The sequence below is a fragment of the Capra hircus genome, chromosome 13 (genome assembly GCF_001704415.2).
Source record: "Capra hircus breed San Clemente chromosome 13, ASM170441v1, whole genome shotgun sequence".
Taxonomy (NCBI): domain Eukaryota; kingdom Metazoa; phylum Chordata; class Mammalia; order Artiodactyla; family Bovidae; genus Capra; species Capra hircus.
In genome coordinates, this window is record NC_030820.1 from 59109422 (window position 1) to 59130333 (window position 20912).

General features: G+C 53.8%; 1 protein-coding gene across 5 annotated transcripts in view; it reads right to left on the reverse strand.

The window, feature by feature from the left end:
* The window catches only part of SNPH (syntaphilin), a 43951-nt gene continuing 23279 nt past the window's right edge, over positions 241-20912 (reverse strand). The window contains exons 3-7 of one of the 5 annotated variants that reach the window (XM_018057646.1): positions 12310-12380; positions 10833-11482; positions 10057-10164; positions 7732-7881; positions 241-4639 (exon numbers count right to left, since the gene is read on the reverse strand). In XM_018057646.1, coding sequence (XP_017913135.1) covers positions 3448-4639; positions 7732-7881; positions 10057-10164; positions 10833-11014 — 1632 coding nt within the window. In that variant the 5' untranslated portion in view covers positions 11015-11482; positions 12310-12380 and the 3' untranslated portion in view covers positions 241-3447. Of the gene's footprint in view, positions 4640-7731; positions 7882-9698; positions 9825-10056; positions 10165-10832; positions 11483-12309; positions 12381-20912 lie in introns of those variants that run through there. The other 4 variants (XM_018057650.1, XM_018057647.1, XM_018057649.1 and 1 more) reach the window with 4 other exon arrangements.

A 20912-nucleotide genomic window follows, 5' to 3' on the forward strand; every position in this document is an offset into this window, starting at 1 on the left:
TCAGGGCCCAATGGGGCTGACACCGAGGGGGTGCCAAGTGACCCCCAAGTGACGTATGGTAGAGCTGAGCCAGCTTGCAGCTCTCAGGTTCTCTCTACCTCAGGAAAGATATCTGCCCACTTAGCTCTTTCCAGGGTGTGAGTTTTGACTCCCATGTGGGCGGGGACAGCGTGAGCCCCCTTCATCCCCCTCACTGCCCCAAAAGACACAATATAAAGAAAACAGGCAATGGATCTGGTTGTGTTTTCATGCTTTAATCCAGAGCTGTTCTGCTGTAGGTACAACTCTGTCAGATCAAAAGGACAAAGGAGACAAAGTGAAGACCCCTCCCCACCTCCTACCCCCTTCCTGTATCCCCTGAATTCTCTGTCAAGGGCATGGCTGAATATAACAGTGCACTATGACTTGTTTATACTGACCCCTAGGTCACAGAGGGGTCATGAGTTCACTGGGCAGAGGCCCCTCCGTAGGCCTCCACCCCAGACCTTTGTCACTTGCCCCCTGCGCCGCCCCCACAAGGTGCTGCCAGGTACCCTGGTGCTACTGGTGACTGGGAACGGTGTTCATTGTAGAGCTAAGTTATCCCCTTGGGAGATATGTGGAGTAAACTTCACTTGAGGCCAGCTCTCTGAGCAGAGTACTGCCCCTGACTCTGATTCCTGCTTGAGCCTGCACCAGGGGAGTAGCAGGGCCGTCCCCGGCCTGGACCCCACAACTGAGGGGAAGCCAATTCTGGCAGCAGCGCTCCAAGGGACCAGCAGTTCCAAAAGGTGATTCCTGAGAACAGTGTTGCTCAGGATCTAATCAGCTCCAGCCAGAGGCTGGGGAGAGGAGGAAGCCCCAGAGATTTCTGCTCTAGAAGCGGAGGGCAGGAGAGAAGGTCACAGCCCAACAGGAGGAGGTATTAAGCAGGGAGGAAAAGGGGAGCCTTGGAGGATGAGCACTCAGCGGGAGGCTCCGGGGCCCTGGCCTTGCCTCCAGCCCCACATTCTGGGCCCTGCAGTCTGGGCTTGGAGCCTGAGCCGGCGGGCCACTGCCTCTTACCGCCGGAGCTGCCCAGGCAGCTCTGCCCCTTTTGCATAGATGCGGGATCCCGCACACACACACGCACACAGGCACAAGCTGGAGCCTGGCCGACACGGTCCCAGCACCTGTCCCGGGCTTGGGCCGAAGAGTCGCCTCCTCCATTGACAAGAGACAAAGCCTGTTGCAGGTCCCACCAGCCCCACAAAAGAGAGGACCCGGAGTGGGCTGGGGGGCCTCTGACCAGGCAGGCAGGTCTCAGGCCAGAGCAAGAGTAGAGGGTGGCACCGGTTCCTCTCACTTTGTCCACACACCTGAGTCCACACTCTTCCCGAAGGGCTTGTTCAGAATTAGGGACAGAGTGGACCACGGCCTCGGCCCTGAACACGTCCACCAAAACACAAGACACAGTAGGAAGGCCACAGACAGCAAGACGCAGATAGGAGCAGAGGGGCTACGCAGCTCGACTAGATTCCAGAGATGAAAAATATATAGATTTTATGTTGTCAAATATAGTCATACCTTTATTTTCTTGGCAAAGCTTTTGACTATTTCTAAGGAGACACTGCGCAGCTCCGTGAGTACACGGCACAAGGCGGGGTCCATGGCCAGTCTTAGCTTGGGTTTGGATGGGGGCTGTCCACTGCCCCTCCATGTCATGACCCCAGGGTCCCGTGGGGCAGCCCAACCCTGCCCCCAGAGTTCAGGTTTGGTTCGGCTGGGATCAGGGGGAGCTCCACAAAGGATGGCAGGTCTGAGGCCTGGAGTGAGGACAGGGGCGCTTCAGAGACGCAAAGCACGTGGCTGGGGGGCTCTCCCCCAGCTGGTGGCTAGGCTGGCTGCCCATCCCCAGGGCATGCAGGTGTCCCCCGCACCAGCGGAGGTACAGAGAGGAAGGGCAGAGTCCAGGTGACGGCTGCTGAAACAGCAGGGGTGGGCAAGCCACTTGGGCAGAACCAGAGTGGCCCCCTAGGCCAGAGGGCTGAGTAAGATACAGGGTCCCACCAATGCTCCCCACCCCTGCTCCAATGTAGGGCGTAACTCTGAGGAGTGGGTGGGGCGAGTAGACAGGTATACGCCCTGAAGGGGAAGAGGACTGGGTTTACTCTGTAAAATAAGAATGCTAATAAAGTGTCAGCAGTTTTGCTGGGGGACCCAGACGTGGTCCCAGGGAAGGAGGGGGGCCCAGTGAACCTTTCCAGGTTGACTGGGCTTGGGCTGGAAGCCCTACTCCACTCCCACCTAGGAAACATCCCAGAGCACCCTGCTTTGGCCTGGACAGACATTACGGCTTCAGCACCTCATTTTGCCATTCATCCTGCTGAATATTCCTCCAGAGGCAGATAGGTGTAAGATTTAGGAAACTTCATCCTAGAAAGCAAGCAGCCACCTCACGGGAGATCCTGGGATGCATGAGAACCAAGCCCCAAAATGAACATAGTGCAAAGCAGAAGTTGGTCCTAAGGTCCCTGGAGAAACTTGGGTAAGCTCCAGGGGCTGGAGTGAAACCAGCTGGGGTTGCTGAGTCCAGCCCTGCCTCCCAGGCTGCAGGGCCTCATCTCAGAGGCTGGAGAAGCCCCCTTGAGCTGCCAGCCCCATCTCCTTCTCTGGTGCTGGCAGAGTCTCCAGATGGGAGCTGGGGCTCAGGCCAGTCTGGCTCTCACAGAAGAATGACCTGACACCCTCAGAAACTCCAAGAGGAAAAAGTGAGATGGGGAAGGTCTGAGATGAACAGACAGACAGGGGACCCATACTGTCTTCTGCCACCTGTTGCCCATCACTATCTTTCCTCCAGCCCGTGGCCTGATTGTGCTCCCAGATCCCAAGTGGGGAGAAAGAAGTCTGAAGAGGCTGGAGCTCAGCGCATGCCAAGTGGTTCCAGACCTTCTCTGAGCCCCAGTCCCCTGCCTGTACTTTGGGTCACAGCTGCCTCCATCTGAGGAGATAATACTGGCCCAGAAGCCTGGGCTGAGGGCAAGGGGTGGCTTGGGAGACAAGGCCTGGGGTACACAGGGAAACAGACAGGACCTGGGGGCGGGGGATGGGGAGGCTGGGCTGACAAGTCAAGGCTGGCCTCCCCGGATCATCACACGGGAGACTTCCTGAGCAGCGGCTGCCCTGTGTGGGGGCCTGGGGGGCGGGGGGCTGGGGTGGGGGCCTCGCCACTGTCTCTCTCTGCAGTGTGTCTGATCAGCGGGCCTCCTGGCTCTCGGTCTCTCTTCCCTTCTCTCCTGTCGCAGTTTTCGGACACCTTCCCCCAACCTTCACTCCCAGCCTCTGATACGGTAATCATCCTGAAAAAGCCACCTCCAAACCCCAAACTAAAGAAATAAGATGATGCCCCAGGGGAAGGTGTGAGAGGGAGGGTGGCACCCCTACAATCGGTAGTTGGGCCGTGGGAGCCTCTGCCCGGGCCGGCCCTCCTCAGAGCTGGGAGCTGCCTCCAGCGGTCGTGCCAGCGGCGCTCGGGCCCTGATGGCTCAGCGAGCGGCAGCTGATCCTGCGGATGGAGTGCAAGGCCACGGTGCAGCAGCCCCGCAGCAGGGAGCTGATGTTGTAAATGGGCTGGCCCTGGCGCCTCTGGGAGCGGCAGAGCCAGGCCACCGTGGGCACGGCGGGCACCACCACAGCCAGCAGATCCACGATATAGTGGCGGCTCCAGTAGCTCTTGGGCTCCTTCTCGGCCGTGGCTGCCTCCTCCTCCTCTTCCATGGGGCATGCCACGCTCACCGACGGGCTGGGGTTTGGGTGGGCACCAGGGTGGTGTGGGGTGGGCCCCCAGGTGATGGGCTCCGGGGCCTCCAGCTCGTCCCCCACCGTCACCACCACTGCAGAGTTGGGGTCTCTGGGCCCCGGGGGGTGGGGATGTGGCTCCGGGTGCCTGTCCCCTGACTCGGGGACCATCCCACAGACCTGGGCCTGGGTCACTTTCTCCAGGATGGTGTCCAGGTCAGGCTGGGATGGCACGAAGTCCGTCTGGATGGCGCGCTCCTGCATGCAGCTGGCCTGCACGCCAGCCTCCGTGCCACACAGCAGCTTCTCATAGGTGTTGCTGGCGGGGAAGCGGGGCCCCAGGCTGAAGGAACTGTGTAGAGACGAGGGTTCCTCGGGGCCGCAGTCCACCCCTGACGACAGCAGGCTGCTGGCCTCCAATGCCTCCGTCCGGCTCACGGTGTCATCGTTGGCCGTGAAGCCGCTGTCGACCCCATCCTCGGCCGAGGTGCCAGGGTGGTCCCCGGGCGGACGGTCACCGCAGACAGCGGGGTCGCTCAGCTTGGTGTAGGTGGAGCTGCGGGTGAGAGAGCGGGCTGGGGAGCCACCAGCCGACTCGGCCGCACCGTCCTCCTTGGCCAAGCCGTTCTGGGCCACTTCCATGCTGTGCAGCAGCGTCTCCAGCTTCTTGTTCTGGATGTTGATGTCTACGAAGTACTTCTGCAGCCCCTTGTCCTTGTCGATCAGGTTGTTCTTGACAGTGTCGATGACCTGCTTGAGCTGCTTGATCTCCTTGCGGGCCTCCTTCAGGGCCAGCTGGGCCTCCACGCGGTGGCACTCCTCCTCAATCCAGTCTTCCTGCATGCGCGACAGCTGCGTCTTCAGGTCATCAATCTCTGTGTCCCTGCGAGCGGATGAGACACCCGCGCTCATCACCTGGCCGGGCGCTCCACTAAGGACAGGCAAGGAGGGGGGTGTCCCCAAGGACAAAAAGCACTAAAAACAAAGGACCGAGTCGATGCCTTCTTCCTCATCCTCTTTATTCCACCAGGGAAGCAGTGGGAGTGGGAGGGGGTAAGGGGTCAGGACAGAGGAGCCTCCTCCTTGGGGGACAAGAAGCCACCATCGCATTCCCACCCCCTAGAGCCGAAATGCCGACGACTGTCCACTTTGACATCCACTACCCAAAGAAGAGAGTCGATGATGAAGACCTCAGTTTAAAAATGCAATTGCTATAAAAACTTAATACATCCATTTAAAACTCTTTAACATAAAACAACAAAAATGAAACCTAAAATCTCTGCTCTGCCCAGAGCGATGTGGCCTCCTACAAAAGCCGGTGGTGGAAATTTTCAGTGGAGGGTTATTTGGCCAGAGACTGCGGGGAGAGGGCGACAAACCACTCCGTTTTTATGAGAGAAATTACTGCCGTGAACGTAGCTGATAATGTTACATCTTCCCTCTAGGGGAGGGTGAGAAGTGGTGGATGAGTCCGAGGAGCGTGATGAGAACAGAGTGGCTGTCTTATCTGTGCCAGATGTGCCCTTCTTGTAAGTACTGTCGAGAGGAGAGGCCCAGAAGATTGCTGAAAAGGGCACAGAGCTACTCCCAAGAGGAGCGGCAAGAGCAGGCAACAGACTGTCAGAAGAGTCTCGGCCAGAAACTCTCAGGCTTTTAGAATCCCTGAGGCTTAGATGAATCTGGGGGGCAGTGCAGGGGAGGGAGGTGAAGTAGGAAATGATGCCGTCTAGTCCAGAGGAAAAGCCGGGGTGAAACTCATCAGGATGAGCTAAAAGCAGTAAGAAAGGAGGAAAATCTTTCATGGAACTGAACTCAACCTGCATGCAGCCAACTCATCCCAAACCCTCCATTCACAGAAATAAAATCCAAATGGCTTGTCCGTCACTTTGGGGTTTATAAGGCCAGCAGAGTGACCAACCCAGATCCAGCATCGTGTTCTTTTCAAAGGCAGATTAGAAATTCAGGAAATGTGCCCGGGAATCTCACTCCACAAAACACTGAAAGGCCTGGGCCTGGGGGGCTGCAGGGGCCACAAGATCAGCAATGGCATCAGCTGGAAGGGGACAGAAGGGAAGGAAGGGCTGCCCAGCAGGGCACAGCTTGGCGATGGAGGTGGGGTGACAGTGGGGACCTGCAGGGGCTCAGAGCCCCCACAGGTGCGGATAAGACTGTCCACTCCTCCTGCCTTGGGGTGGAGGGCTCACCCTAGGGTAATCCTGCTCACTGACGCTGAGTCCTGGGAGGAAGGGTGAGTTTGGAAGAAGGGACTGGGTGTGATCAGCTGGGCTGGGCCCACTCCTCCTTGGAGCTGGCAGGACCCCAAAGCTGTGGCTTCCCAGCCCTGTCTCGGTCTCAGGTGGGCTGTGGGATGTTATATATAAACTGGGTCTTGAAGGATAAATTTGCCGAGGAAGTGAGATGGGGGGAACGGGGGTCTTGGAAGTGGGGATACAGGGTTTGAAAGCACAGCATGTAAATCCATCTTTGAGGAGCAGGCAGGCTACTGCGGGAATGAGAGCATCCCTGTTCGCAGCGTGTGTGGAGGGCGACAATACAGTAAGCAGAGAATGGCCAAGTTGCTGCATGAGTCGTGGGTGGAGAGGCTGGGGAGCTGAGGTGCAGGCACGTCCAAAGCAGGGCATCCTGCCCAAACCACACAGGGCAGGTGGCCTGCTCTGAGCCGCAGGGCAGTCCTGGAAAGGCAGCAGGGAAATGATCTGTCTGCTCCCTGAGGACATCAGAGCAAAGGGCCAAGCAGACCCAGGGCATCTCTGAGAAGAAAATGGGAAATAGAAATCCTGGCTCTGCAGACAAGGAGGCCCACAGAATGCCACCTGTGACCTCCTCGAGTTCCAAACCACAACAAATACAGACTGAATGGGCTACTTGGCAGAGCTCTGGTCAAGAAAGATGTGGTCTTACTTACTTATTTTATATATATGTGTGTATGTGTGTGTGTGTGTGTGTGTGTGTGTGTGTGTGTGTGTGTGTATAATAGACACATTCACAGAGGGAGAAAGATTAGCAGCTGCCAAGGATGGGGTTCTTGGGGGAGAAATTGGGGCATGATTGCTACTGGGAACAGGGTTTCTTTCTGGAGTGATGAAAACATTCTAGAATTAGATACTCTTGATGGTTGCACCATTCTGTGAATGTACTAAAAAACCACTGAATTGTTTACTTTAGATAAGTGAATTGTATAGTATGTGAATTATATCTCAATAAAATTGTCATATTAAAAAAAGAAAAGATGAAGGAAGGAGTCGTCATGGTGCCCTGATCCCCCAGTGCCCTGCACGGCACCTTGTCCAGCTCACAGTTAGCTGTGTATCTGTATCCATACAGTTTGGAGAAGATGGGTAGGTGATGCAAAGGTCAGAGGGCAGCCCTGAGGTTTCCATCATAAAGATGAAGCTGCCAGCCTGGAAAGGTGAAGGCTGGGAGGGTCAGGACTGGCCCTCAGGTCTGGAGAATGAGCTCAGACAGGCTCACAGGGTCTCTGGGAGACCCCTGGGCTGGGTGGGCGCTCAGAGAAAGGTTCCTCACAATGGATGAGGAAGAAGGCACCTGGGCCTGAACGGTGGGTCAGGAGCCCCTGGTGACCCCCTGGGAGGAGGCCAAGGAGGGTTAACAGGTTGTTTCTCCTCCCACCCTGCTCTCCCCCGTGCCCCCCTCCGCGATGGGCAGGTCAGCTGGGAAGAATGCCCTGGGCTCCTACTTCCCAGGTAGAAAGAAGCCAGGGCACGAGAAGTTGCCAAAAGGGGCTGCCAGGCTCCGACCGAGAGAGCACTGCCTTGGAGTAAGAGGGGGGGCGGGGAGGCCAGGGAAACTGCTTTCGGCCTGGCTCTAAGCAGCCACCTGAAGCTTCAAGGAGCAGCTGAGGGAGGGAAGGGACGGGTGGGGTTTTGCGGGAGAGAGGAGCCCCCAGCCACTCCTTCCTCCCAGAGATGCCGCGGGCCCTGGCCTCCCACTCACCGGTCCTGGAGCCGGTCCTGCGTGTCCTTCAGCCGGGCCTTTAGGTGCCGGATGCACACCTCCTTCTGCTGCAGGGGCGTCAAGTACTGCTCCGGGGTTGGGGGCTTGATTCCATGGTTGTCACTGCACAGCGTGTACTTCATGGAGCGCCTGCCAGGGGGCGCTCGTCAGCGAGGAGCGAGGAAGGGGCCTGGCGATGCGCTGTGCCAGGAGAGAGGGAGCCCCGCCCACCCATCCCTGTGCCCCGCCCACTCACCCTGGAGCCCCGCCCACCCATCCTGGTGCCCAGCTGCCACCGGTGCCCGGCTCCCCCTTCCCGCCTCCAGCGCCTTATAGGCCAGGGCTCCCCCTGTGCCCCTGTGGGCACGAGAACACCCGGCCCTTCTGGAAGGTGGGTTTCTTAAGGTTCTTCTGAGGGAAGAGCATGGCGTCGAGGTGGGGAGGTCAGGGCTTCTCTAGCTCGGGGTGAGGAGATACGTCACAGAGCATGTGGCAAGCTTGGTACCACCCAGGGCAATGCCATCTCTGTCAACCCCATCCCAGCGCTGCAGCCCATGGTTCAGTCTCCCATCCCACAAAATAAAGCTGAGGCAGGGAGAAGCCTCCCTCTCCATGTAATTATCCCGGGGCCTGCCTGGTGGGCAAGGACTTATCTGTTGTATATGTGAGTGACTTGGTGTGGAAATCTAATCACTGTACCGCAAGAACCATATGAGCTGGCTCTGTGTCGTCATCATCACCATCGCCTAAACGTTCATTCTGTGTAAGGCAGGTACCGAAGTGGTAGCCTGTCTCCCTGGCACAAGGTGGGTGATAGTTAATATAAAATTAATAGTGTGTAAGTTTTCTTACTGTTCTACAACTGTGCTTTCAGAGGATCCCATTACCCTACAAGTAAGTATGCCTTTCTCTTGTAATTGGAGAAACTGCATATCAGCCTGTCATCACTGTAAGTGGTTTTTAGAAAAATGTAACAATGTTTCTCATACCATATTACGAATATGACTGTAATACTGTATGCCATAAAATTTTTATAACGATTCATTCGTTAGATAGGCTAGGCTACCGTGAAGCAATCTTATTGCTGCTTCTTTGTTATCAATGTGTATTATTATCAATACATGCATTATTATACCTTAAGTAAATATGAATTTCTTTTTCACATGATCTTAAATACAGTGCTCTAAACATATTTTCTTGTGCTTATAATTTTCTTAAATTTTGTTTTCTCTAGTTTACTGTATTGTAAGCATATTGTTGATAGTACATATAACACACCGAATATGTGCCAATCAACTGATTATGTTATAAAGGCTTCTGCTCAACAGTAGGCAGTGATGTTTTGAGGCAGCCAAATGTTATATGTGGATTTTCAACTGTACAAGGGGTCAGCGCCCCAACCCTCTTCCTGGACCAGGGTCAACTATTCTAGGACACCAGCTCATGAACACGTTCACACAAATGCAGGTGGATCCTTCCCATCTGCACATGCCCACTCACGTTCTAGAGGCACATGGGAGCCCAGATGTGCATCGACTGTTTGTAACATCGACTGTTCATAGCTGTACCCTGAGGTGGAGGCAGGCTGAACATGCACCACTCCCAGCAGCCACACTCCCCTGCATGGGGTGGTGCAGACGTGCATGTGTGGTGAGCACACCCAGGTCCCACCAGTGCCAAGGAGGAGGAATTCCCACCCAGAGGAGGCGGGAGGGCCAAGGTTTTCATCCAGGGGTGGGGAGCACCCCAATCCCACCAGCAGACCACGGCCTAGCCTCCTCAACTCACAGATTCCTGCCTTCTCCCCAACAGAACTCCCATTTTGCTCCCCACTCAGAACCACTAACCCTCCCTGAAGCCAGTCAGTCACACCTGGCACCCGCCAGCACAGTGTAGACAGAATTTACTGGGGAACGTGTCCTGTCTCAGAAAACATGAGCCTGGCATAGAGGGGAGGGAGGGTTGACCTTTTGCCGTCTTCTTCCCTGGCCGTGGACCTGATGCCTGAAGGTGTCAGAGCCAGCTGTACACCAAGGATGGTGGAGGTGTGGTCCTCGACACTTTAGGGGGTCGCCCACCTCTGGCCCCTTGTTCTGAAAGCATCACCCCTAGTTTGTCTCAGCCATTGTCTTTGGTTACATGCAGCTAAGTATGATCATATTATCTTACAGATGGGGAACTGAAGCTCAGAGAGAAGGGACCTGCTCAAGGTCACACGCCAGGGACTGTGTTGGAGTTGGGTATGGTTAGAACACCCACACCCCCCAGGCCCCAAGGCATTCAGGTTCCCCGCAGGCTGGGAGGCAGGAGGGAGGGGCTGGTTACCTGGGTGTGGGGCTGCTGTCACTGCCCTTGCAGGAGCCTGAGTTGCTGCTGCTACTGAGAGAAGAGGTGCCGTAGGCATCCCGCACACTCACGGGTGGAGAGGTGCGCCTGGAGGCAGGGAGAAGAGGCAGGTGCTCGTTCTGGCTGGTGGGCAGCTGCGGACACTGGGCAAACACCGCCAGGCCGCTGCGGCCCAGAGGGCCCCCACTTTGGGGTCACCGCCGGGGAGAGAAGCAGAGGGGAGGGTGGGGGGACAGAACAGACAGTGCAAATGAAGATGGAAAACCAGGATGCAGGTCCTCCTGGCTCCCCAGGACAGAGGCGGAGGCTGCGCAGGGCTGTGGGCCAAGGGTGGGGCCCAGCTACCCCTAGCGAGGGTCCTCAACGTCCCGGGTCCCCCAAGCCCAGAGGGAAAGGGCCCTGCGTGAATTGAGATGGAGGTGGAGACCAACGGGCAGGCAGGCGCAGGGGCAGGAGGAGGGGCATATGTGGAGTCTGGGTGAGCCCAGGTGGAAGGCTACATGCTGTCTTTGTGAGGATGGAACAATATTAATGATGGGAAGGATCCAGTGGTTTAAGTCTTCAGAGAACCTTTCTATCCATGGTGTCATCTGAGCCCTTAAATAGTTCCTGAGGCAAGGGTCAGCAAGCCCATTTTAAAGATGGGAAAAATGGGGGCAATGACTTGCTCCAAGACAAGTAGGTGGTGGACTGGAGGCAGAGACCCCCTCCCCCAACTTTCAGAGGCCAAGGCTCCAGGCAAGGGGGAGACTCACCTGCGGGATCCACCAGAGGCCCGTCTACTGCCTGGCAGGGACATGGCCATGAGGCTGCGGGTCCGGGTGAGGGGCGGGATGGGCGGTGTCCCCGGGGCTGAGGAGAGAGGGCGGGTTGGGGGGGCCGTGGGGAGGGCCGGGCCCGGCCACGTCATCCTCTCGCTGGGGCCGCTGCCCGGCATGGCTTCTCCTCTCACCCTTCAGCAGGACACCCGGGACCAGGTGGGGGGCTGGCGGCCCAGGCTCTGCCCACGACTGCCTCCACCAGTGAATTTAGCAGGCTCCCACCACCCAACTTAAAATCACGATCATCAGAGCCTCAGGATGGCCAGAAATCATCAGTCCAGCCCCATGTCCTCAGATGAGTGGATGGTGCCCCAGAAGAGTGAAGGCCTCCCCCCAGGTCACACTGACACTGGGGCAGGGCCTCCTGGTTGGCTCAGCCCAGCACTGAGTCTGGCTGTGAGCCAGGGTCCCTGGACCCCTGACTCTCAGACCCCCACCCCTGTGCTGGTCAATCCACCCTCCTCCTTGGAGGGGACTGCAGGCTGGAGGACTCCTGGAGCATCACCAGGAAGCCCAGATTAGGCTGGGCTAGTCTTGACGTCCTTCCCAGGGTGCCTGTTGGTGCGAGGCTTGGGGCTTCCCGTCTATAGGGGAGACAAGACAGACCAACACACCAGCACACATGTAGAAAGACATATGGATACACATGAACGTGAAGAGGTACCGCATCCCTGCCATTCCAAGGCGTGCCGCACAGGACTCAGTGAGCATGCTTAGGGGGCCTGTCCACAGTGCAGAACATGCAGCCCTTGCCCGCCCGACCTCCACTGCCCACATGCTACACAGGTATGCCTGTGCCCATCCATGCAAATGCGCATGCTCATTTTGGGATGCACGAGGAACTCAGGGCACAGGCTCAAAGCAAATGAGGAAGGAGACAGATGGGAGAAGATACCCACCCCCCGCCCCGCCCGACACCTGTTCAGAGCATCACTGTAGGCTGGACCCAGTAGGAAGGGACCATGCCTGTGGAGATCCATCCTCGGCCCTCTTGACAAGTGGGTAGGGAGATTCAGATCTGGGCTCCTGCCCGAGGATCCCTAGGGCCCTTTCCTGGGTAGGGGCTTGCGTTCCGAGGGCAGCTCTACAGAGGTTTAAGGGAGGGAGAGGCCCCATGCTGGGCTGGTGTTGGCTGTTGTGGGAGGAGGCCTGCGCTGGGCTTCAGCCCAGAGCTCCTGAAGGCCGGGGCAGGGAATGGGCCTGGACTCTTTGCAGCCAACATGCTAGTTCTGTGCCAGCTCCAGATACCCTAGTCCCCTCCTTCCACACTCAGAGCAGGGACTAAGGGCAGTCGCCTGGGTTACAGGACTCGGCCAAGGACACCGTGCACTGGACCTTCCTCCATGCTGGGAGAGAAGCAGTTGCCAAGCCCTGCTCCACGCCAAGCCCCCGTGCTAACCACGTTACGTACATTACCCCATCGACTCCTCCCAACAATCCTATGAGGAAGTGCTGTGATTAGTCCCTTTGCAGATGAGGAATCTGAGAGGGAAGGGACTGCCTGAGTCCCTGCCCCAGTGTGGCAGGGCCAACACCTGAGCCAGGCCAACACCAGATGCTGAGGGGCTGGATCACGAAGCCCAGATGCCCTGCCCAGGCACCACCCCTTCCCACATCAGGGCCTCTGAGGATCCCGGCCGCCCCAGCCAGTGGCGAGGCTGCCTCCTGAGCAGACAAAGGTGCTGCTGAGGTGGCCTGTTTCCTGGCTGGGACACAGACACGGTCTGTTCCCTGGAGGCCTGGACACAGCCAGCATTGTCTGCCCAGAGGTGTCAGGTGCCAGGTACAGGAGCCACCGGCACCCTACCTGTTATCTGAGCTGCTCGACCTGGCTTGGCAATGCATCCCACCCACCATGCCTCAGCCACCCAGGCAGGGCCTCCTGGAACTGCAGGGCTGGCCCTCAGAGGAGGAACCGTGGGACAGGGGCTGGGGGGACAAGGGTGCTCCTCCATACTTGCCAGGAAGGCCAACAATGTCTTAACATCTCCTAGGCACAGGAGGGCCTCAACCAGGAGCATGGGGGAGGGGCTGATTGTCCTTACTCATGGGTGGACAAGGGCTTCAAGGATCCTGTCTTTTTTTTTTTTAATTGGAGGATAATGGCTTTACAATATTGGGTTGGTTTTTGCCATATAGCGAAGTGACTCAGCTATATGCACACATATATCACCTCCCTTTTGAGCTTCCCTTCCACCCCCCACCCCTCATTCTACCCCTCTAGATTGTCACAGAGCACGGAGCTGAGCTCCTTGTGCTATACAGCAGCTTCCCACTAGCTATCTATCTTATGGGAATGTATGTACGTCAATGCTATGCTCCAGTTCATCTCCCCCTTGATCATCTGTCATTGACAGAACTCTTCTGTCTGCTACCGGGTGACCATGCTGAGTGCTATTACGTGCCTTGGCCCATTATTCCAAATAAAAATCGTTCGAGGCAGGATCTGTTATCACATTTGGGTCCAAGGTCACACAGCTGCATGTCCAATAGACCCTGGCCTCTAGCCCCAGTCAGCCTGGCTTCACCAGCCATTCTCCCATCATCACTTCTGGCTTTTGGGAGGATGCTGTGCCTTCAGGAGGACCTTCAGCAGAGGCAGGACTCAGAGCTGAGGCCAGGCCTCACTCTTCCAAGCTAACTCTGATGAGCGTTGCTAAGGAGCTCACAAAGCCTGGGTGGAGCTCTAGGCTCCAGTCCTGGGAGGCAGGCACCAGGCCTGCTTTGCCTTGGAGCTACGTGTGGCCTTGTACAATGAGGGCTTTGTCTCCATTCCTACCTTGCTTGGCAACCAATCCCACACCTCCCTCTTCTCTTGCTCCCTCTTCCTTCCTCTCTGGCCTGGGGAAGGAGGGGGGAAGGGGAAGGCATTTGTACCTGGATGGAGCCGACAGTCTCCTGGGAGGCCAAAGACAGCCATTCATCCGGGACAGAGGTGGAAGTGGCATTTCCCCTGCTGGGATGAGACCTTGCAGGCTGGAGTCCCTCTGGGAGGGCAGAAGATACCCAGGCCCAAAGGGAGTCACCTTCCCAGGATCTAGCCCAGAAGTGTTGGTGAGCACCCTGTGCTCTCTCAGGTCCTCCCTCCCCTCTGAGCCCCAGAGAGGAGGTAAGTTGCCAAGGCGTTTGTTGCCATGCCAACTGCTTGGCCTGGAGTCCTGCAGGCCTATCCCCAGGTGGCCACTGGAATGGAAGGTGGAAAGGAAACCCCTAAATGTGGGGAACTGGGCTGACAGTCGCCCATCACCTCGACCTCAAGGTAAGCCCAGCCCCATTTTCCCATCCTGCCCACACCTTGGCAACCCCTTTCATCAGTCCCTCACACACCCAACAATGGGAGCTTGGGAGATGGAAAGAGTCGGAAATAGTCTAAGAGATTTGGGCTCAAATCCCAGCTCTGTTATCCTCTAGCTGCCTGCCTTGGGCAAGTCATGCCACTTCTCTGAGCCTCAGCTTCATCATCTGTAGGTATAACAGAAAGCTCCTCATATGGTTACTGTGAGGATGAGATGGGATAATTCATGCATGGGGGCTTAGCCCAGTGCCCGCCATACAGTGAACACACAAAAATGGGAAATGCCAAGATTTGGGTAGTAGGTAACTGCAGTGCAATGTGAGCTTTGAAAGAGAAACATTCAAGGCATAATAGTGGCTTCAGGAAGGTCAGGGAAAGTCTTCCAAAGGAAATTTACACTGGGCCTTAAGGGGTTAACGGGTTCACCAGGCAAAGAAAGTGCATGGGAGGGATGGAGAAGCCTGGGCAAAGGCAGTGAGTAGTTCAACAGAATAGCGTGGCTGCTTGGGGAAACTAGGGGGCCTAGTGGAGGCAGGGAGGGGCACAGTGGGAGTGAGGCTGCAGAAGGAGGTGGGGCCAGACCACACAGCGCCACGAAAGCCAGAATCTTGTCCTATGGGCAACAGGGAGCCATGGAAGGGCCTTAAAATGGGGATGGACATGATCAGATCTGCATTTTAGAAAGTCCTGCATAGGGGACCTTTGTGGACCATAGCTGGAAAGGAAGAAGAATTGAGGCAGAGAGACCGGTTAGGAGGTTATCAAAAAATTAGAAGGGCCTGGTTCAGGGCATGGGCTTCCCAGGTGGCGCTAGCGGTAAAGAACCTGCCTATCAATGCAGGAGACAAGAGATGTGGGTTCAGTTTTTGAGTTGGGAAGACCCCTGGAGGAGGGCAAGGCAACCCACTCCAGTATTCTTGCCTGGAGAATCCAATGGACAGAGGATCCTGGTGGGTTATAGTCCATAGGGTCGCAAAGAGTCGGACACAATTTAGTGTGAATGAAAGCAGGGCAGCCCAGGAACAATGGAGAAAAGGGCATGGGGTCTCCTGGAAATTCATCAGAGGCCCCCAGTTAAGTAAAACTTAGGGAATAACTCATTTTTTTTTCTTTTTAGGTAAGAATTGGATTTATTTAGAGAGAAACACACTCCATAGACAGAGTGTAGGCCATCTCAGAAGGAGAGAACAGCCTAGGGCAAAACTCTTGACCATGGCATTCAAGGCCCTCTCGGCTCTACCCTGTCCAGCCAGCTCTCAGCTGCTTGCTGACCCCCGAGGAAAACCCTGTTTGTTGCTCCCATGTCTTTGCAAAGGCTGTTTGCCCAGCCATTTGCTTTGTCCTCATGCATACACTGCACTTTGTGTTAGGGTCTGCCCTGCAGGCCTTTCCTCCTGGGACTCCACTGGTCACTTACTCTTTTGACCACTTAGCATGCCATGGCTTAGGTTGAAACTCAGGGAACACCACCCTCCGGGGAACTTCATAAAAATAAACACAATCAACACACAACTGTTAGTAACACAATGGGTTAAACAGGCATATATGATAGACCAAGTGGTTGGATTAGATGGTCTCCAAGACAGTTCTGGATCCAACATTCTCTGATTCTAGGGCTGTGAATGAAATGATAGAGTCCTAATTGACGCTTTCTTCCCTTTCAATGACTAGAACCCCTGGGTTTCAGTTTCTCCATCTGTAAAATTAGGAAGCTGCATTCTTCAAAGCGAGACATGATGGCATTTTACTCAATCAGTGAGTCACGGGGGAGAAACCAGGCACTTGGGTTAATCTAATATGCTAGGTAAGTGAAAGTCCCTGTATGTACCATAAATTATCCTCCCCGCCTCCAAAGAATTAGCCATCAATAAAAGAAGAAAGCTATCCAAAAATCCAAGGGAACAGAACAATCTGTGTCTGATGACTCAAGCCTCTCACAGCTGTGGAAAGCAAAGCAATGCAACCTACAGACCAGAACTTGGGCAAAATCCTCTCTCTGCCAAGACTACACCAGAAGGCAGAACATTCCACCTGTCAAGCTGCAGAGCGCCTGGTGCTCCTAGAACGCTAATGCAGAGAGAAGCGGCAGGTGGAAGATGGGCCTGGGAGTGTTCCAGCCGCCCTCTCTGGATCTCCAGGTTAGTGCTCTGAGAGCTGCTTATGGCTGAGGGGTTTGGTAAACGTCCCCTGGCTCCAAAATCTCATCACCCACTATGCTTTTCCACACTGTCAGCAAAAGCCAGGACCTTTCCTCCTGGACACAGAAAGGGAGGCGGTGGCAGCACGTCTCCTGCTTGCTCCTTGTTTCCTACACAGGCTGCCCGCAGAGCTGGAGCCACAGATGCAGCCACTGGACTCCTTCTCACTGTGGCGACCCCAGCACAGCGCAGGGCAGACCCACAATCTGGCCACACGCTGCAAAGGCTCTCAAGGCAACCAGGATGGGAGTGAGGGCGGAGGCGTCTGCTATGCTGGTAGTCTCTGGTGGTTACACCGAGATCCCAGAGCTTGGAGGGCATGGAGCCCAGTGGTCTTCAAATCACCCAGAGAACTTGCCCCTGGGACTGCAAGGGGCTGTGGGCTCAGGCCTCTTTCCCCATTTCACCTGGAGAGGCTCCTCTTGTATCTGTTCTACCTATGGAAGGTCCAAAGTAAGACAACATTTTTGGGTGTTGCAGGTTAAACATCTATGCAGTGTATATTTTCCATGATGAGATACTCCTTCATATCCACTAGGATGGCTCTAATAAAAAACACAGATAATAATAAACGGGGTGAGGATGCAGAGAAATTGGAACCCTTGGGTGTTGCTGGTGGGAATGTAAAACAGTATGGTATAGCTGCTGTGGAAAACAGGCTGGCAGTTCTTCAAGAAGTAAAACATTGAATTACCAAATGACCTAGCAATTCCACTGGTGGGTATTTACCCCAAAGAGTAGAAGATAGATGTTCAAACAAAAACTTACACAGGAGTGTCCATAGCAGCACTGTTCACAACAGCCAGAAGGAGGAAATGACCCAAATCAATGGACAAAAAGTATGCTTTATACATTTAGTGGGATATCATTTAATCACAAGAAGGAGTGAAGTATTAATATATGCAACAACATGGATGAACCTTGACAGTATTATGCTAAATGAAAGAAGCCAGTCACCAAAAGCCACATACTGTGATTCCATTTGTATGAAGTGTCCAGAACAGGCAAATCCATAGAGATAGAGAGCAGATTAGTGGTTGCCAAGGGCTGGGGGAAGGAGGAATAGGGAATGACTGCTAGTGGTCATGGAACTGATGAAAATGTTTTAGAATTAGAAAGTGGTGACAGATATACAACTTCATGACTATGCTAAATCCTTTGTATCATACATTTAAAAGTGTGAATTTTATGGCATGTAAGCTATATATCACGGAGAAGGCAATGGCACCCCACTCCAGTACTCTTGCCTGGAGAATCCCATGGATGGAGGAGCCTGGTTGGCTACAGTCCACAGGGTCGCTAAGAACTGGACACGACTGAGCGACTTCACTTTCATGCATTGGAGAAGGAAATGGCAACCCACTCCAGTGTTCTTGCCTGGAGAATCCCAGGGACAGAGGAGACTGTTGGGCTGCCATATATGGGGTTGCACAGAGTTGGACACGACTGATGAGACACAGCAGCAGCAGCCATATATCAATAAAAAATAAATATAATTTATATAATATTTATTTCAAATGAACTGGTATAAAATGACAGGCATGGTCCAAGAAGGGGAAGGGACCAGAAGCAGACCTCCTGTTCCACCTGACTTCAGGCCGCTGGGCCCAGGGCGGCCGCTGCCCTGGTGCCCCTGAAAGCCTGGAGGAGACAGGCGACTGAGGCTGACCTTTTGAAGGTTTGGAATATCCCCAACTCCATCTGATTCTCACAAATTTCCTGTGGAGGGAGGCCAGGTGGAGACTGATCCATGGACACCTGGGAAATCTGAAGCTGTAGAGCTTTTGAGATCATTCAAGGTCACACTTGGACGTCTAGGTCTCAAGCACCTGCATTTATACTGCATCATGAAGGTCTCATAGCGCAAGAGATCTGGGACATGTATTGTTATGCTGCACGAAAAAGCAAAATTCTACTTTCCTGAGAGATCCTAAAATACCGTGGTGGAGATGTGGGGTTACATCCCCAAATCCTGTGCTCCTCATGCTTCCATAAAAAGAGGACATTGCAGGTGGAGAATAGGGAAGCCTCATACACTCTTGGTGACAGTGTAAAATGAGGCAGCCTCTGAGGAAACAGTGTGGAAGTTCCTTAAAAAACTGAAAATAGAACTACCATATGATCTAGCAATTCCATTCCTGGGTATATATCCAGAAAAACCAGTAACTTGAAAAAACGTATGTACCCTAATGTTCAATAGCAGCACCATTTACAATAGCCAAGACATGAAAACAAGGCAAGTGCCCATCAGCAGAAAATTAGATTAAGAAGGTGTATGTGCATATATACGCACACACATAAAACGAATATTACTCGGCTGTAAAAAGAATGAATATTGCCATTTGCAACAGTGTGGATGGACCTAGAGAATATTATGCTTAGTGAATGTCAGACATAGAAGGACAAATATGCGATATCACTGATGTCTGCAATCTAAATAATAATACAAATGAATCTATATACAAAACAGAAATATACTCACAGATATAGAAAACAGATTTGGAGTTACTGAAGGGCAGAGATAAAGGGAAGTGACAGATTGGAGGATGGGGTTAACAGACACAAACTACTGTATATAAAATAAATAAGTAACAAGGATATACTGAAAAGCAGTGATCCCCAACCTTTTCATCACCAGAGACCAGTTTCATGGAAGACAATTTTTCCATGGACCAGTGTGGGGAGATGGTTTTCAGGATGATTCAAGCTCATTACATTTACTGTGTACTTTGTTTCTATTATTATTAAATCAGCTCTGCCTCAGATTAGATCTGAGGCATTAGATCCTAGAGGCTGGGAACCCCTGCTGTCAAGCACAGGGAATTATACCCATTATCCTGTAATAACCTAGAATGGAATATAATTTGAAAAAATACTGAATCTTTAAGCTGTACACCTGAAACTAACACAGTAGTATAAATCAACTCTATTTTAATAAAAAGATGATAAAATAATACACTTCCTGAGACAAAAAAGTGGGACATCACAGAAACAGGAGGTTAGCAGAGCAAGAATGATTATTCAAAAAGAAATTCTTCATATGTCTTCTCCCTAACCAGCATAAGTCTTTCCACGTCCCTCCAAGAATTAGCCGTGTGGGCAAAGAAGCCCTCATTGCGAGGACCATTATGTTCAACTCTTCCAACAGCTGTTGGCTGCACCCTGCTCTCTAGACCAAGTGCTATGTGAGCCCAGCACTGAGACCCTCAGTTCCCTAAGCCATATCACAGGGTCACTGTTTGTGACCTTGGGCCCTTGACATGTCTGAATCTCAGCTGCCACACAGGTTCAGTGGGAGCCACCCTCCTGACCTTGCCTGTCTCTTTAGGATCCAACCAAGGCAACGAATGCAGCAATGGAGGAGGTGCTTAGACAAACAGAAGACAGAATATTTCTTGCCATTACTATGAATATCACTACCTTGAAGAGATCTTCTCTCCTTTTTCAGAGGTATTATTCTTTGCTTTATGTCAAGTCCCACAGGCACAGGGGGTGACTCTTGAAATTGCTGGCACCCTCTGCCAGGCCAACTGCCCTGGGCTGGCTCTCCAGGGTAATGCCTGCCAGGTCTCCTATATGGGGAGGGGCAGCAGGGGGCAACACTGGTTTCTATCCCTCCACCATCCAGCGTGCCAAGGCTGCCCCTCTGCAGACAGCCATGGGGAGGCCTGAGGGACAGAGGGGCCCTGGTGCAAGCCCCAGCTGGGCAGATGCCTGGCAAGTGGCTCCTGGCAGATGGAGGCCCTCCAGTGACCTTGGACACAGCATATGCTTCCCTGGGCTTCCTGGCTGATAGAGCTGTCAAGCCATCGCCTGGCTCCTTTCCCCGCTGACTCCTCTGCCTGAGGTTCCAGCTCTAAAGCCTCACAGGATGGGACCTCTGACTCTATGGATTCTCTCTTTTTCTTTTCAGATCTCTGCCTTGGTTCTCAGGATCCTTGAGTCAGTGTCCACACCTCTCCTAAGTTTACCCCAAGTACCTCCAGGGGCTAACATCCTCACAGAATTCTAGAATCCTGGGTAGACTTTGTCACAACCCATCGTTTTACAGAGAGACACTGAAACCCAGGAAGAGCATGCAATTTGTTTAAAGTTACCCAGCAAATAGAGGATAGAGTCTGGGCTGGGAGTTCATCTCCTGGCTCCAGTGACAAAGCTTCTGCACTGTGGCCTCCACCCCCACCCCCATTTAAATCCAGGCAGAAGTTTGAATCCAAGCAGAATCCCACACCCACATTTGAATCCAGGCAGAAGCATCCTAAAAGATGATGTTAAAATGCTGCACTCAATATGCCAGCAAATTTGGAAAACTCAGCAGTGGCCACAGGACTGGAAAAGGTCAGTTTTCATTCCAAACCCCAAGAAAGGCAGTGCCAAATAATGCTCAAACTATTGCACAATTGAACTCGTCTCACACGCTAGCAAAAGTAATGCTCAAAATTCTCCAAGCCAGCCTTCAACAGTACATGAACCGTGAACTTCCAGATGTTCAAGCTGGATTTAGAAAAGGCCAAGGAATCA